Source organism: Lepidochelys olivacea, assembly GCF_965140295.1.
Source record: "Lepidochelys olivacea isolate rLepOli2 genome assembly, chromosome: 17".
In the NCBI taxonomy this organism is placed as follows: Eukaryota; Metazoa; Chordata; order Testudines; family Cheloniidae; genus Lepidochelys; species Lepidochelys olivacea.
The window spans coordinates 22,959,995-22,978,528 of NC_140427.1; the positions used below are offsets into that span (position 1 = coordinate 22,959,995).

The following is an 18,534-nucleotide window of genomic DNA, read 5'->3' on the forward strand; positions in this document are numbered from 1 at the left end:
TAGCATGTTCCAGCTACTTCAGCACAGTCGAAAGGTCAGACATGTCACTTGGGGTGACCTGATCATAGAATAGAATCATAGAATATCAGGGTTGGAAGGGCCCTCAGGAAGTCATCTAGTCCAACCCCCTGCTCAAAGAAGGACCAATCCCCAATTTTTACCCCAGACCCCTAAATGGCCAGGACCCCTAGACCCCTAAATCCTCAAGGATTGAACTCATAACCCTGGGTTTAGCAGGCCAAGGCTCAAACCACTGAGCTATCCCTCCCCGATGCTTATTTTGTCATGTACAGCCAGTCAAAACCCAGTTCCTTCTTCAAAATCCCTGTACAAAATGGAAGTGGGGGGTGTGACATCACACAGGATATTTCTCAAGACCACAATGTCAGGTCACGGAGTGGCATGTCCCAGCTGGGACTTGTTATGTGGTGTGACCAAAGATGCATTTTCTGTAAACCCAGTTCCACTCAAGCACCATTGACCATATGGATGTGGTGCGGGGGGAGATGGGGCAGCTTTGGGGTGGGGAGTGGCTTGTGCCCCAAAGCTGATGGTCATGGGGCTGGGTCAGACATTTTGTCAGGCACAGCCAGTCAAAACCCAACTCCTTCTTTGATTATTTAATTAATAATTAAATAATTGCTCATTTACATTTTTATCACATTCAGTCACATTAATTTGATGAAATTTCTAAAAAAAATAATCTTACATGGATATATTTTAAATAATTTTGCCCTCTGAGTAAGGCACTGGCAGTAAGGAAGCAATTTCAGCCTCATGGGCACCGGTCCCTGCAATCCCCCGTACTTACTTTGAGGGCTCAGCGGGGATGTCTTGTCCGCTCTGTGGGAGGGCTGGGGGTTTCATTATCAGCTGTTTCTCTGAGAGGCAGTTGTTGATTTGTACCATGCCCGCTGCCGTTCTCCTCCTCAGTTTTCTGTCACGGTATCCCATGTCCCAGGAAGCTAAGCCATGCCTCTGCTGCACAGGGACTCGGCAGGGCAATTGCTTTTCAGCATTCTCTACTTTGGCTCGTGCCTCTGGATTTGAGCACGTACCTGCCGAGTCCCTGCACAATACCTGTCCTCACCCACCTCCCTTCACGACTTACTGCACTCATCGCGATGCACAAGGGAAAGGAAAGTCAGCCTCGGTTCCAAAAAGCATTTTATTGGGCGATGCGTTACACAGAGAGTGGTTATACAGCAGGCATAGCAACTCAAGGCCCATTACAGGAGCGAAGGAGAAGTTGGTTTGCCCCTCACTTGAGGAATGGTGGGATATGTGTGGAATGAGACTATTTGAACTAGATCTGCTCTAGAACAAACAGGAATTAATTCAGGGAAGTTCTGTGGCCTGTGTTATACAGAAAGTTAGAGTAGATGATCACTATAGGCCCCTCTAGCCTTATAATTAATTAAGTGAAAGAAAGCTTATTTACAGACAAAGGCTCAAGAAAGAGTCACTGCCATCTGTATTGTGCCCAGCTTCCCACATAAATCGGCATGGGTGTAATAAACACACTTCCTGCCTCCCTGCGGATGCAATCCTGATTCTGCTGCTTAGACCCAGACTCAAACAATTTTGAGGACAGAAGAGTTCTAACAGAGAATGATTTTCTTCTCCAGCTTTGCTTATTCTAGTCCTAACATGACACAGGGGCATGTACATTAACTGAGAGAGGACTTCATGTTCTGAGCAGACCTGAAAATCAGAGGAGTCCCTTGTTGTGTAATGCTGAAGATCACACTGTGGCTTTGTGACTGTCACTAGCAATTACTATTCACATCCCAAACTCTCAGCCTTCACTCAGCAGAAGATTCTTTGCACTGATGCCTGAGTTAATTAAATTAATTGAGGATTAAATTAAAATGCTAGAGGAACCACACAAATGAACACACTGGCTTTCCAAATTTATACAGCCTATGAGACTGGATAGCTAGGCACCAAATCACCCAAACATAGGGCTACTTTGCACAATTCTAGCCACTTCAGCTGGGCAAAGCAATTCTAATGCTAGTGGACCCCGTTCCAGAGAGCTAAACAATTATCACTGCATCAATTGCTGGTGGATTCCCCCTGCCTAAGGGAATCCTAAGGTGGCACAGAGCTTGTGTAATTTCTCCTGCACCTCAGCTGCCAGATGGGGATGGAGCCAGGGGAAAAGGAAGCATAGTTAAGGCATCCCTGCACCCATTTGGTTTTCATCTTCCAGCTGCTCTACTTAGCGCCAGGACTGGTCCCATCACCCAGGTTTAGGATGCAAAGACTCATGCCAAGTGCTTCTTCCCCAGCCCAGAGAACTGAGGCTGTTGCGCCAATTTCCTTTCATATGTGGTGCTAACACTAATAGCACATCCTTATTCTTTTGTGACTACCATGGAATAGCTTGGGGGGAGATAGCACAGTGGTTTGAGCATTGGCCTGCTAAACCCAGGGCTGTGAGTTCTATCCTCAAGGGGGCCATTTAGGGATCTGGGCCGGAAATTGGAAATTGGTCTGGCTTTGAGCGGGGGATTGGACGAGATGACCTCCTGAGGTCCCTTCCAACCCTGAGATTCTATGACTTTTCCAAAGTCTGCAAAAAGATTAGGAATTAATGAGTTAATGTCTCATTTCTTCAATAGAGACGCTTTGCTGACTCACCATTCCAGGAAAATCAGAAAGAGAAGCTTTTTTATGCTAGAAACCAAAGAACAATAATTAAGTGGCATCACATGGCTGACAATCATTACTGTCTCGTTCAAATGCACCCCTGGAAAATCTGCAAACTTTGTTTCTCTTAAAGGAAAAATTCTAGGATTTGTTATACTAACTCAGAGAGCACAACAGAGTTTTAGTAAATAAGAGGTACGTTGAGAGTTCATTGCAGAGAAATTCTAGTGCATCCGTTGGACCTACTTTATCCTACAACACCATCTCCCAACAGAGACCCATATGATTATGGAAAATCAGACAAAAAGAAATGGCTCTTAAGAAAAAGCTGATTTAGGCCAAATTTGTGTGAATTTCGTAAGAAGGCAGCTTCCTGGCTGATTGTCAAATATTCTGTTGTCGTTTTGAAAACTCATTCTAGTGCCGTTCTCTGCTCTGTAATGTCATGTTTAGAACATTTCATATATTGCACTGGAATGTCTTTTAACAATGCTCACTTTAATTTGGTTGCATCTCACTGAAGAGGCCTCATGCAAAACAAAATCAAGCCAAACGCTAGCACTTATGCCGTGTATTCCAGGCAGTAAAATCATTGGACTGAATGTGGTAAAGAATCCTTGTGGGCAGCATCCTGAATCCAGCCCTCCAGGGGAATTTCAGCTTCCATCACTAGTAGTCACCGGATGCTTCTTCTGTGGGGTGAAATGGGCAAGGTGTTAATAAAGCAGTGAAGGCCCCTGGGAGGCTGGGATTTTGTTTTATCTCTATGGGTTAAGCAGGAACAGGAGGACAAAGGGGAGAGAGGCAATATATCCACCAATCGATGCCCTCAGGCTCTGTGGGAGATGTTCACCTTGCCCAGCTGGAGTCCTTCTCTAATTACCCTAGTCCAGTACAGCAAAGCAGGATTCCCATCTGACTAGGCACAGGAGCCAACAGATGGCCAAAGAACATTTTAGAAGTACGACTTTTAAGTCTAAGACATCTACCAATGAGAACTCATGACACTTTGTGTACAGTGTCCCTCACGCCCCTGGCATTTTTACCACTTGAACCAGAGCGTGCAAATCTACTGGACAGGAAGGGTGGCAGTTGGTTGTATATCACAATGGGTCCTCTTGAACAGGTGACCTCATTTAGTCTAAAATTGTAATAATTAGATAAACAGTCATTAATAAGTTAATTTCTAATTTTTTCAAATGTAGCTTGGGCAAGAAATTTCAATGTTTTATCTGTTGGATATTAGTTGGTTACTTAGCTGCTGAAGAAGGGGAGCTACGTATCTCAGTTGCAGGGCAGGCTCCAGGCACCAGCTAAGGAAGCACGTGCCTGGGGCGGCCCCTGTGGAGTGGCGGCATTTTGGCCAATATTGGGGCGGCTCTTTGGCAGCTCTCTGTTTGCCTTATTTTTTTGGCTTGGGGAGGCAAAAAAGCTCGAGCCGGCCCTGCTCAGTTGAGAACCTGAAGGATCAGAAAGGGCTGAGGAGCAGCTGAGTTCTGCAAAAGGAAAAGGCAGGGAAGCACCTACCAGCCCTGCTCTAGCCTGCTGCGGGAAGCCCGGGGCTGCAAGCCTGAGCTTGCACTGCAGTAGAGAGATCTCCTCGTGCCAGACCTCACCTCTCATGTTTCCTCAGATACCATCAGTTGACACTCCCAGGATGCAGCCACCAGGTATTCCCTGGTTACCAGGATGGCTGTTGTGTGAGAAGGGGATCTGCTAGCCTCTGCAGGGGAGTGACCCACTGCAGCTGACCTCTTCCAGCTCCCTGAACCAGGACTCCTCTTGGCAAGCCATAGTGAAACATTCTCCTTCTGCAGCACGGAACTGCTCCTCACGTCCATCCCACAGCCCCCTGTGCTCCCTGCATTGCCCACTGGCAGAGGTGGTGCTAGCCCACTGGGGGCCCTAAGCAGGAATAACTCTCAACTCAGCCTTATCTTGGGAGCCACTCCTGATCCCTCAGCAATTATTTGCTAAGCACTGACAATGTGCTCAGAACAAGACAACAAGGACAGATGGCTGGAGGGATTGCTGCTCTGACCCACTATGGTAATTTCGATGTGACAGGAAGACCCTGTCCTGAAGAGGTAACAAGCTAAACATTTATATAAAGTCATCCCTGGCAGCCCAGGTTAGCTTTACCTTTGACCAGCCATGCTGAGGGACTGCATGCCCATGAGCTTACTCATAACGGGCCCAATTTTCAAGCCTGTGTGCCTAAATGGAGGCGTCTAAATCTGCATTAGGCATCTATATACCAGTTTCTGGACCTAAGAACCAGCTTTACAAAGCTATTTAGGCACCTCAATATGTAGATAGGCACCCAGTGGGATTTTCAAAAGCACTTCAGGGAATTACATGCCGAACTCGCACTGATTTTCAAGGGAGCTAAAGTATCTTAATCAGTTTAGGTGCTTTTGAAAATCTCACTAGGCCCCTATTTGCATCTTTAAACAACTAAAACCTTTGAAAATATGCCCCATAAGTATATATCTAGGCCCATAAATGCAGATGCAAACATGCACCTTTGCGTATCCTACTTTGAAAATTGAGTTCCCCATGTTACGCTGAGTGCAAGCCAGCCAGTTCTCTCCATACCTACCTTCCCCAGCATGCGTTGATCTCCAAGCTGAGAGGTCCAGCTTCTGTATCCGATTGCAGTTCACAAAGTCTCTGGGGTAAGTATTGGCATAGAAAATACGCCTGGGAACCTCAGTAATGTGGGTGTTATCACAGATTATACGTGGCAAGCTGATCCGTCTCAGGGCGCTTCGCTGCTGGGGAGTGAAAATCCCGATATTCTCCCACCAGAATCTGCCCAAAACAGGAAAAGAGCAGCAACAGATTTTATCCTGTGGGTTTTGATAGACTCGGGACAGCTGGCATGTCATTTCCAATGAAACATGAACACAAGCAACATTTTTCTCTTTAAAAAGAACAGGAGGACTTGTGGCACCTTAGAATAAGAGAATAATAGAATATCAGGGTTGGAAGGGACCTCAGGAGGTCATCTAGTCCAACCCCCTGCTCAAAGCAGGACCGATCCCCAACTAAATCATCCCAGCCAGGGCTTTGTCAAGCCTGACCTCACTAGTGTCGAATAGAGGGGAACGATCATGTCCCTCCATCTGCTGGCAATGCCCCTACTTATATATCCCAAAATGCCATTGGCCTTCTTGGCAACAAGGGCACACTGTTGACTCATATCCAGCTTCTCGTCCACTGTAACCCCTAGGTCCTTTTCTGAAGAACTGCTGCCTAACCATTCGGTCCCTAGTCTGTAGCGGTGCATGGGGTTCTTCCGTCCTAAGTGCAGGACTCTGCACTTGTCCTTGCTGACCCTCATCAGATTTCTTTTGGCCCAATCCTCCAATTTGTCTAGGTCCCTCTGTATCCTATCCCTACCCTCCAGCATATCTACCTCTCCTCCCAGTTTAGTGTCATCTGCAAACTTGCTGAGGGCAATCCACACCATCCTCCAGATCATTTATGAAGATATTGAACAAAACCGGCCCCAGGACGGACCCTTGGGGCACTCCACTTGATACCAGCTGCCAACTAGACATGGAGCCATTGATCACTACCCGTTGAGCCCGACAATCTAGCCAGCTTTCTATCCACCTCATAGTCCATTCATCCAGCCCATACTTCTTTAATTTGCTGGCAAGAATACTGTGGGAGACAATGCCAAAAGCTTTGCTAAAGTCATGGAATAACACGTCCACTGCTTTTCCTTCTTCCACGGAACCAGTTATCTCATCATAGAAGGCAATTAGATTAGTCAGGCATGACTTGACCTTGGTGAATCCATGCTGACTGTTCCTGATCACTTTCCTCTCCTCTAAGTGCTTCAGAATTGATTCCTTGGGGACCTGCTCCATGATTTTTCCAGGGACTGAGGTGAGGCTGACTGGCCTGTAGTTCCCAGGATCCTCCTTCTTCCCTTCTTTAAAGATGGGCACTACATTAGCCTTTTTCCAGTCGTCTGGGACTTCCCCCGATCGCCATGAGTTTTCAAAGATAATGGCCAATGGCTCTGCAATCACATCCGCCAACTCCTTTAGCACTCTCGGATGCAATGCATCCGGCCCCATGGACTTGTGCACGTCCAACTTTTCTAAATAGTCCCGAACCACTTCTTAGAGACTAATAAATTTATTTGAGCATAAGCTTTCGTGAGCTACAGCTCACTTCATCAGTTTTCTACTGCATGCATCCGATGAAGTGAGCTGAAGCTCACGCAAGCTCATGCTCAAATAAATTTGTTTGTCTCTAAGGTGCCACAAGTCCTCCTTTTGTTTTTGCAGATACAGACGAACACGGCTGCTACTCTGAAATCTTTCTCTTTGTGAGCTTTGTAATGAATGGGGCTTTGTGATGAGGCTGAGCGGACTCGCTCTGAAGTGGAATGTGAGGGACCACTACATTTTTTTATGGTCTCCCACAGTATTTTTGCCAGCAAGTTAAAAAAGTATGTATTGGATTAATGGACTATAAAATGGATAGAAAGCTGGCTAGATTGTTGGGCTCAACGGGTAGTGATCAATGGCTCCATGTCTAGTTGGCAGCCGGTATCAAGCAGAGTGCCCCAGGGGTTGGTCCTGGGGCCAGTTTTGTTTAATATCTTCATTAATGGTCCGGATTATGCGATTAATTGCACCCTCAGCAAGTTCGCAGATGACACTAAGCTCGGGGGAGAGGTAGATATGCTGGAGGGTAGGGTAGGTCCAGAGTGACCTAGACAAATTGGAAGATTGGGCCAAAAGAAATCTGATGAGGTTCAACAAGGACAAGGGCAGAGTCCTGCACTTAGGAAGGAAGAATCCCATTCACCGCCACAGGCTGGGGACTGACTGGCTAAGCAGCAGTTCCGCAGAAAAGGACCTAGGGGTTACAGTGTACAAGAAGCTGGATGTGAGTCAACAGTGTGCCCTTGTTGCCAACAAGGCCAACAGCATATTGGGCTTTATTACTAGGAGCACTGCCAGCAGATCGAGGGAAGTGATTATTCCCCTCTACTCGGGGCACTGGTGGGCCACACCTGGAGTATTGTGTCCAGTTTTGGTCCCCCCACTACAGAAGGGATGTGGACAAATTGGAAAGAGTCCAGCGGAGGGCAATGAAAATGATTACGAAGTCATGACTTATGAGGAGAGGCTGAGGGAACTAGGGTTATTTAATCTGCAGAAGAGAAGAATGAGGAGGGATTTGATAGCAGCCTTCAACTACCTGAAGGGGGGTTCCAAAGAGGATGGAGCTCGGCTGTTCTCAGTGGTAGCAGATGACAGAACAAGGAGCAATGGTCTAAAGTTGCCGCGGGGTGGGGTCTAGGTTGGATATTAGGAAACACTATTTCACTAGGTGGGTGGTGAAGCACTGGAATGGGTTACCTAGGGAGGCGGTGGAATCTCCTTCCTTAGAGGTTTTTAAGGCCCAGATAGACAAAGCCCTGGCTGGGATGACCTAGCTAGTGCTGGCCCAGCTTAGAGCAGGGGGTTGGACTAGATGACCCCCTGAATTCTCTTCCAACCCTGGGATTCTCTGATTCTATGCTCCCCTGGGTGGGCGAAGCCAAGCCCGCCCCACCCCTTTCACTGGAAGTACCAGGAGCTCCTCTGTTACTGAGCCACAGGAGAGACCGGATGTCTCTTCAGGGGAGCAGACGTTCCTGCAAGAGCCTGGTCCAGCCCAAGTGGACCGACACTTTGCCATCATGGGAGGCAGACGAGGACCCCGAGGAGCTGCCGGAGCTACCCGTGGCCAAGTACCCCGAGCAGAGAGGGGACCTTTGGGACCAGGGCTGGCTCCAATGTTTTTGCCGCCCCAAGCCGCAAAAAAACCCCAAAAACATGTGGCTGAACACGGAAGCGGAGTGATGGTGTGGCCGCCGAATTGCCGCCGGTGACTGTAGAAGAGTCACATCCCGCCGCCGCCGAGGGCGGATTGCCGCCCCAGAGCCCGACGTCCTGCCGCCCCTTTACATTGGCCGCCCAAGGCACCTGCTTGGTTCGCTGGTGCCTGGAGCCGGCCCTGTTTGGGACCCTACATCCAGACTGTGGTGGGGGGGCCCCAGGGAGACCAGACTCTAGTCCGGTCCTGCTGCCAGAGTGTGAGTCAGCATGTTGCGGCTGGAATCCCCGCTGACCCAGTGGCAGATCACCTTGCCACTTTCAGGGGCCTGGGCTGGGATGCAGTGGAGTTGGGTGGGCCTGCGTCCCCCTGATACCCCACCCCTGGATGGCAGCCTCCCCACCATAGGCAAAGAGGCCTGTGTTGGCGTTCACACCCCCCTTCTCCCCCCCCCCGCCTGAGCCTCTTGTCTGCTTTGGTGCTCAGCTCCCGCTCTGCCCCGCCTGAGCCCCCAGACTGCTTTGGCACTCACCCCTGCAAGAGCCCTAATTGTGACTCCGCTCCGCCCAGAGGGAGCCAGAGCCCCTCTACAGACGGTTTGTAGCTGTCTGCCCAGCCAGGTGGCTGCAGGCTAAAGACTGTTTGTGTTTCTGCCCCCACTCCCCAAAAAGGGGCTGGAGCTCTTCCCTATAAGACTATTACTGTAGTCTGCCTGTAGTGAGGTCTGCCTGAAGTCTGCCTGTAGTGAGGGTCTGCCTGAAGTCTGCCTGTAGTGAGGCAGAGTAGCCTCCCTCTCCCACTTCAGAGTGAGGGACCACTACAGGCTTAAATTCCAGTGGCTTTCTATGAATGGGGATCCCCTTTTCTGTATTCAGAATACCTACAGTGGAGCACCCACAGGGACACTACTCGAAGAAGAATAAGTAGATATCAACTGGGATTCCTATCTTTGTATGATCTCTTACCTGTCCCCATCTCGCAGTTTTCTGAACTGAGATCCAATGAGGCAAGCCATGGTGGGCCCAACTCTGCCATTGGGAACAAATGGCTCCGCGAGTGCCCCAATCCAGATGTCGATATTGTCTGGTGTCCCGTACAGGTTCATGAACTTCTTGGCTAGCTTATCATTTCTCAGCTCTTCAGAGAGATCAGTAAAGTTGCGAAGCTGTGAAAGCCCACAGAATTGCCTCCAGGCGTTATACCCTGCAGAACCAGAGCAGAGCAGTCAATACCACCATCTCCCTCCCATCTGTGCTAGCAAGTTGTTCCTCTTCCTTGGGTGACGCAGTCACATATTTGTTTCTAGTGTATTTGAAGTCTTTTCTAAAGCTCTCCCCTTATTGTCTCTGATTTTCTGTTCTTTGTGTCAACTCTTTGTGTCAACTTTAGTTCCAATTAGTACCTTACCTGGCACGATCGGTATAGTTCAGGCAGGATGTCTATTCTTTAGATCATGCTGTTTTAGACATAACCCTTTCCTACCCGGCAGCTTTTACTCTTTGTTTGTTTTGGTGTCAGAGGCACATGAATAATTGTGTCTCTCTATGGAGTCTTAAGTTACTTTCAGGCTCCATTTACAGTTTAAGATTCTAACATATTCTTCCACCTGCTATTAACCAAAATGATCTTTGGATGTATAAAGAGGGGAATGTTGAGTAGAACTAGTGAGATTCTGTCATCTCTGAATACATCACTGTTGGAACACTACATCCCATTCTGGTCTCCACACTTTAAAAATAATATTGAAAACCTGGGCAGCGTTCAGAGAAGAGCTAAGGAATCATTTGAAATCTGGAAAGTACAATTTACACTAAGAGATTTAATGAGCTCAATGTATTTCACTTATCAAAACAAAGATTAAGAGACTCTTTAATCCTGTCAATAATTGCCTATCTAGAGAAGACACCAGGTATTAGGGAGCTCTTTGCTCTAGCAGATAAAGGCAGAATAAGATCCCATGGCTGGAAGCTGAAGTTAGACAAATTCAAATGAGAAATAAATTGCAGCTTTTTAACAGTGAGTGTAATGAAGCATTGGAACAGATTAGCAAGGGAGGGAGTAAATTATCCTCATTTAGAGGGTTTTAATCAATTTGGGTATCTTTGTAAATGTTCTGTTCTAGTTCAGACACCTGGTAGTAGACCCAGTTGTGTTGCCTTAAAAAGCAGGGAAGAATTATTCCCTCCACTGCAGGAATGACAGGCTGATGTTATATGGTCTGTGTTATGCCGGTCAGATTAGATCCTAGAGGTTACTTCTGGCCTTGAAAACTGTGAATTTATCACCATTCCTCATAGTTTTGAAGTCTGCCTTATTAAGTTTCCCACCACAATGCTATCCTAGTTACAATATCAGCCTAATTGGGCAGTGATCACTGTTAGCCCAGGAAGCTTCTATGCTCCATTTTAATTTTATTAACTCCTGTCTATTACTCAAGACTAAGGGCTTGTCTACACTGAAAACGCTGCAGCTGCCCCACTGCAGTGCTTCAATGAAGACGCTATCTACACCTCCTGTCAACATGGGTACTCCACTTCCCCAAGAGGCGGAACTAGGTCTGTACCAGGGGTCAGGTTGGTTTAACTGTGTCACTCAGGGGTGTGGATTATTCACTCCCCTGAGCGATGTAGTGATACTGACCTAATTTCCTGGTGTAGACCACATCTGAATTGAGAATTGCTTCTTCTGTAGGCACCTCAACAGGCTGATATAAAAAGGTATCATTCTGGTACCAAACTGATATTCCAAACCATTCCCAGATTCATAGAGTGTAAGGCCAGAAGGAACTATTAGATCATCTAGTCTGAGCTCCTGAGTAACACAGGCCAGAAATTTTAGCTTCTCCTGTGCTGAGCCCAACTAAATGTGTCTGAGTAAAGCATCTCTTCTAGAAACGTTTCAGAGTAGCAGCCATGTTAGTCTGTAGCCGCAAAAAGAAAAGGAGGACTTGTGGCACCTTAGAGACTAACAAATTTATTTGAGCATAAGCTTTCATGAGCAGCTCACTTCATCGGATTTGTTAGTCTCTAAGGTGCCACAAGTCCTCCTTTTCTCTTCTAGAAAGGCTCCAGTCTTGCTCTGAAGACTTAAGGAGGTGAGAATCGACCACTTTCCTTGGCAGCTTGTTCCAATGGCTAATCACCCTCTATTAAAAATCTGTGCCATGTTTCCCATTTGAATTTGTCTGGCCTCAGCTTCTAGCCATTGGCTCTTGTTCTGCCTGTCTCCTCTGCATTAAAGAGCCCTTTAGCACCCAGGCTTTTCTCCCCATGATGGTACTGAAACAGTATAGTCCAGTCACCTCTATATCGTCTTTCTGATCAGCTAGTCAGGTGGAGTTTTTTAAGTCTCTCACTGTAAGTTTCTCCAGCCCTCAAATCTTTTTAGTGGCACTTCTCTGTACCATCTTCAGTTTGTCATCATTTTTTTTCATTGGAGACACCAGAAATAGACGCAACATTCCAAGACTGGTCCCACCAATGCCGTACACAGAGGTAAAATCACCTCCTTACTCCTACTCACCATGGTCTAGTGAATCGTAGGGGAGTTAAAGGCATCCACTATCATTTTTCTACCTGCTACTTTTCTTTACGACTCCTCCACTTCTGCAATCTTAGCTGTGAGGTGTTACGGTTGGCTCCTGAGGACACTGACCTGCTCACAGCAGGGGCACATCTGCCACACAATAAGTAGTGATAGCAGATGACAGAACAAGGATCAATGGTCGCAAGTTGCAGTGGGGGAGGTCTAGGTTGGATATTAGGAAAAAATTTTTCACTAGGAGGATGGTGAAGCACTGGAATGGGTTCCCTAGGGAGGTGGTGGAATCTCCCTCCTTAGAGGTTTTTAAGGTCAGGCTTGACAAAGCCCTGGCTGGGATGATTCAGTTGAGGATTGGTCCTGCTTTGAGCAGGGGGTTGGACTAGATGGCCTCTTGGGGTCCCTTCCAACCCTGATCTTCTATGATTCTATGAGCCACAGACAGGACATGTGAGAAGATGCGATTTGTTGAATCAAAGAGGCAGCGTGGTTCAGGAGCTGGGCAGAGTTAGAATGCAGAAATTCCTGAATTCTAGTCCGGGCTTGGCAATGATTCTTGCAGACAAGTCATTAGCTTCCATGCCAGTTTTGCCATTTATCAACTGAAGATAATATGTTTGTTGTGACACAAAGAGAAGAGTTCATCAGTGACTGTTTGCAATGTTCTGTGCAATGTGATGTGAACGTAAAGGATTATGCCGCTAAGCATCTAACTCCAGTCAGCTCTTAGCTCCACACTGGCTGCTAAGTCAGTGGCTAACTTTCATAGAATCATAGAATATCAGGGTTGGAAGGGACCTCAGGAGGTCATCTAGTCCAACCCCCTGCTCAAAGCAGGACCAATCCCCAATTAAATCATCCCAGCCAGGGCTTTGTCAAGCCTGACCTTAAAAACTTCTAAGGAAGGAGATTCCACCACCTCCCTAGGTAACGCATTCCAGTGTTTCACCACCCACCTAGTGAAAAAGTTTTTCCTAATATCCAACCTAAATCTCCCCCACTGAAACTTGAGACCATTACTCCTTGTTCTGTCATCTGCTACCACTGAGAACAGTCTAGAGCCATCCTCTTTGGAACCCCCTTTCAGGTAGTTGAAAGCAGCTATCAAATCCCCCCTCATTCTTCTCTTCCGTAGACTAAACATCCCCAGTTCCCTCAGCCTCTCCTCATAAGTCATGTGTTCCAGTCCCCTAATCACTTTTGTTGCCCTCCGCTGGACTCTTTCCAATTTTTCCACATCCTTCTTCTAGTGTGGGGCCCAAAACTGGACACAGTACTCCAGATGAGGCCTCACCAGTGTCGAATAGAGGGGAACGATCATGTCCCTCCATCTGCTGGCAATGCCCCTACTTATACATCCCAAAATGCCATTGGCCTTCTTGGCAACAAGGGCACACTGTTGACTCATATCCAGCTTCTCGTCCACTGTAACCCCTAGGTCCTTTTCTGAAGAACTGCTGCCGAGCCATTCGGTCCCTAGTCTGTAACGGTGCATGGGATTCTTCCGTCCTAAGTGCAGGACTCTGCACTTGTCCTTGTTGAACCTCATCAGATTTCTTTTGGCCCAATCCTCCAATTTGTCTAGGTCCCTCTGTAGCCTATCCCTACCCTCCAGCGTATCTACCTCTCCTCCCAGTTTAGTGTCATCTGCAAACTTGCTGAGGGTGCAATCCACGCCATCCTCCAGATCATTTATGAAGATATTGAACAAAACCAGCCCCAGGACCGACCCTTGGGGCACTCCACTTGACACCGGCTTCCAACTAGACATGGAGCCATTGATCACTACCCATTGAGCCCGACAATCTAGCCATCTTTCTATCCACCTTATAGTGCATTCATCCAGCCCATACTTCTTTAACTTGCTGGCAAGAATACTGTGGGAGACCGTGTCAAAAGCTTTGCTAAAGTCAAGGAACAACACGTCCACTGCTTTCCCTTCATCCACTTTCCTACCTATTGGTTTACTGTGGCACAGTAAAGCAGACAGGACCCAGAAGAGATTCCGGCAAGATCCAAGCCAACACTGTGCTGTCAATATTTATTCTCCATGTCAGACTTTTTGTCGCAGGGTATGTGGATGGCTTAAGGTTGACTACATTTCTCTGTATTCCATTATGGGACTGTCTGGTTTTCCCCCTACGTTTCTAGAATATACTGCAATTTACATTCATTCCTGTGGGGTTTGGCATTTTGGTTTTTCCATTTCCTCTGGAGTTTTGTTTCTGAGATGGAGCCAGCTGGGATCCTCACCTGGGAGACCTTTATCTCTGCCCCGCTGCATGTTAAGTGCCGCTAAATCCAGTCCAGTCCTCATGACCTGTTCAAACAGCCGATCCCGGACTTCATCCACAACCATTTGCCTCTGTGTCATCAGTTTGGCCTGATTAGCCATCAAGCCACGAAGAATAGGGTCAATGCCACCTGCAGGAATTAAACAGGTACTAGTAAATGGCCTTCCACATCCAACAACATTAGGGATGGACACCGCATTTGAAACAGAGGCCCTACCTGGGCTTTTGTTCATACATCTACTGGTATAGTAGATGACTTGGGAACCTAAGCTTTGAATTTCCTGATATCTGGAAAAGTGCTCCTTCAGAAAAGGAGGGTGGTCCAGCAGTTAACATGCTGACCTGGGACTCAGGAGACTTAGGTTGAATTCCCTGCACCATCACAAACTTCCTAGGAGGCCTTGGGCAAGATACTCAGGCCCCAATCCAAAAAAGGTGCATGGCCATTGTAAAGATTCACTTCTCGGTGCCTGGAAAATCAGGGGACCCACAAAGCCTGAGGTAGGCATCAGTGCATAGGGGGGTGGGGGAGAGAGGCACCCGAGGAAAGGCTCCACCAAAGCTCGGTGGGGAGCCATCCCAACTAGCCAACGGGGGAGGCAGATCAGAGGGCAGTGTTCTAAGCCCCACCCCCTCGCAGAGTTCAGCACCCAAATCCAGGCTGCAGGAAGACGCCTATCTCTGCTAGCAATCCACAGCCAGGAACCCCTCTGCTGGAGTCAGGAGGTTTAGATGGCTGCCTAGCTTCCCACAACACTGAGGAAGCTGCCTCCTGTATAACCTTCAGTGCACTGGTTTGGGCACTCACCCAGGACATGGGAGACCAAGTTCAATTCCGTCCTCTGCCTGATATGTAGAAGGGATTTGACCAAGGCTCTTCCCCTGCTCATATGAACACCCTAATGACTGAACTATGGGATATTCTGGTAGCAGTGCTGTCAGTCTCTCTTGTGAAAGCTGTTCTACTGTAACTAAATATTAATTGGGCCAGAGAAAGCATGAGAATCTCCCTATAGTCCAGTGTTTAAGGCACTCACCTAAGAGGTGGGAAAGCCCTCTTCAAACTTTTTCGCCTCATCAGGAAGAGGATGGAATTAAACTGGGGCCTCCCCCTTCCTGGGTGAGTACCCTAGCCACTGGATTAAAGGCTATAAGGGAGGCCAGCTCTTCCTCTTCCTCCCTCCTTGCCTGACTGTTCTGTGTAGCATTAGGCATGTTCTGAGCACACCCATTGGACTGGGTCCTGCAGGAAGATAGGTGGAGGAACATGGTCAGGGTAGAACCATAGACCCCAAAGGAGCATTTGCAGCAAATGCATTTAGGCACCTAAAGGGTTAAATGGCAGCTGAGTGGGGGTTTTGTGACTTACAGTGGTGCCTAAACAGGGATTTTGTGAATCTCTCCTGTATTCTCTCTGGGCCTCAGTTCCCCATCTGCAACTGGGGACAGTAAGAATATCAGAACGGCTATCCTGGCTCAGAGCAGTGGTCCATCTAGCCCAGTGTCCTGTCTCTGACAGTGGCTGATGCCAGATGTCTGCCCTATCTCACAGGGGTGTTGTGAGGATAAATACCTTAAAGATTTCGTGAGCTACAGCTCACTTCATTGGTGAGCTGTAGCTCATGAAAGCTTATGCTCAAATAAATTGGTTAGTCTCTAAGGTGCCACAAGTCCTCCTTTTCTTTTTGCAGATACAGACTAACACGGCCGCTACTCTGAAACCTTAAAGATTGTGAGAGACCCAGACCATATGGTAATGGGGACCATGTAAATACCTCACATAACTCCAAACTTCCTGCATTCAGGTCTTTTTTCCTCCCCTCTCAGGAAAATGTTTATCTTCAGTGATTTTATTAACAACTATAAACATTTAACCAACCACGTGTGAGCTACCCCAAGAGGACGGTTTCTACTTTGACCACTCAGAGGAACTGTGCTGGGATGGCAAGATGCTTTGGCCACTGGTGACTGGCAGGATTCACTGGCTGATTTTGAGACAACGACCCCTATGTTGATGTATCCTGTTGTGAAGTCTGGCCATAGTGGCAGACGGGAAGTGTCTGACCAGAATGGGTGTGGGGCAGCGGAGAGTAGGACTGCAGGAAGGGTTTTACCTTGTGTCACAATTTTCCACGTAGCAAAGAATTCTTTGCTGAGGAGAGTTGGGGGGCCTACAGGCTGGTAGCGATCATCCAAGCGGAACACAAAGGGCTGAATCGAAGCGTGAGCAAAGCGGAAAGCGATGGTGAAGATGCTGGATATTCGGGGATCCACAGAGTCATTGTACCCCTTGTAGAAAGGAATAGCTTTCCTGAAGTTATTTCCCAGCACGCGGGGCAAGTAGTCTCTGAAGGTTATAATCTGGGGAAAACAAGGAGAGGATGATCCACTCATGGCACCAACCATCAGCTCCCTGGGAGTGCAGAGAGGGCTATGCTCATCTCCCAAGAGTTATTCTATGTAACTGTTTCAAAACCACCTGTCTGGGAACACGCAATAAAAGGGCAAGTGCTTGTACAAAATGGGAGCAGAGAAAGTGCACAGGACAGGGGCTACCCAACAATCTGTCTGTTGACTTGGCCAGACACTCTTTTCACCCAAACACACTTTAGTCCCAGGTACCAGATTGTAACTTACTTCCTAACTTTGTGGCACAGACTCATGGTCCTTTCTACAGCTGGCCATTTTATCACATGGTCAGTGATGCATCCTTCGGCAGGCCAGATTTGGGTGTCAGCACAAAAGTCCTCTGCATATGGCTGCGGCTTCCCCAGCCATGCAATTGTTTCAGAATCTCAGCTTTCGTTACAAATAACAAAGTTTCCACCCTTCATGTTTGCTCAGAAAAGAATTAAAACACGCCCCAGCAGGCTACTGTGAGCACATCAGACCTGTCCTCTACTTCCTACGCTTGCTTACCATAGAATTTCACATTAAGTTCAAGGTCTCAGTCCCAGGGTATCTAAAAGACTAGCTAAAGCTCCCGGATGAAACCTGTGATCGACAACTCTGCTCCTCTGGCACAATGGAACTCTCAACAATCAGAGTAAAGATCATCGGTGTAAGAGACAAGACTTTTTCCGGGTTTAGTCTGACACAGTGCAATGAACTCCCCCAAGAATCAAGGACCATCCCATATCTCCTTGCTTTCCACTCCAGGTGCAAGGCACATTTCTTTGACCTTGCCAGTCAAAGGGGGCTGGTGGTTCCTAAAAGATGTAATCCTAGATGCTCAATATCAAGCTATTCCAGTGCAGAGAAAAGAAAAGAAAAGCCACAAGAGGCCAATGTGGCTTCATGAGGATCTTCATAGCTATCTACAAACCAAAAGGGATCCATAAAAGAAATGGAAGGAGGGGCATGGCACCAAGGAAGGATACATGGGATAGCGTGAGTGTGTAGGGACAGAATCAGGAGAGCCAAGGCAAAGAATAAGTTACAGCTGGCAAGGAATGTTAGAGACAAGAAGGGGATCTGCAAATATGTCAGACAAAAAAGGGAAGATCAGGGATGCTGAGGGTCCACTGTTCAATGGAGAAGGTGAACTGGTAATGGAAGATGATAGGAAAGAAGAGCTGCTCAATGTCTACTTTGCTTCAGTTTTCACGCACCAAATAACACGTGACTGGACGACTAGCGAAGTTACCATAGACAATAAAGGGGAAGGGATGCAGATCGGGATAAGTAAAGAACACATCAGAGATCTTCTGACTAATCTGAATGAATTCAAGTCAGTGGGGCCTGATGTTATTTATCCCAGGGTGCTGAAGAAATTAGCTGAAGAAATCTCAAAGCCACTGGCAATAATATTTGCAAACTCATGGATGACAGGAGAGGTCCCGGAAGACTGGAGAAGGGCAAATCTGGGGCTCATCTTTAAAAAGAGGAAAAAGGAGGAGCCAGGAAACTACAGACCAGTCAGCCTGACCTCCATCCCTGGGAAGCTACTAGAGCAATGTACAAAACAGTTAATTTGCGAATACCTGGAGGCTGAAGGGTGATCACAAGCAGCCAACATGGATTTATCAAGAACAAATCATGTCAAACCACCTTGATTTCCTTCTTTGACAAGGTAATTCGTTTAGTGGATGGGGGAAATGCGGTGAACATAAATACCCTGACTTTAGCAAGTCTTTTGACACAGTCCCACAAGACATTCTAATAAGTAAGTGGGAGAAATGCAGGCTCAGTGGAA

At 47.4% G+C, this 18,534-nt stretch overlaps 1 protein-coding gene across 1 annotated transcript in view; it reads right to left on the reverse strand.

Annotated features, from left to right (window-relative positions):
* Positions 1–1,154: 1,154 nt before the first annotated feature.
* Positions 1,155–18,534, reverse strand: part of MPO (myeloperoxidase) — a 73,342-nt gene continuing 55,962 nt past the window's right edge. The window contains exons 10-14 of the mRNA XM_084650636.1: positions 16,454–16,700; positions 14,299–14,469; positions 9,471–9,708; positions 5,258–5,469; positions 1,155–3,347 (exon numbers count right to left, since the gene is read on the reverse strand). Of these exons, the coding sequence (XP_084506762.1) occupies positions 3,325–3,347; positions 5,258–5,469; positions 9,471–9,708; positions 14,299–14,469; positions 16,454–16,700 (891 nt within the window). The 3' untranslated portion in view covers positions 1,155–3,324. The remainder of the gene's footprint in view (positions 3,348–5,257; positions 5,470–9,470; positions 9,709–14,298; positions 14,470–16,453; positions 16,701–18,534) is intronic.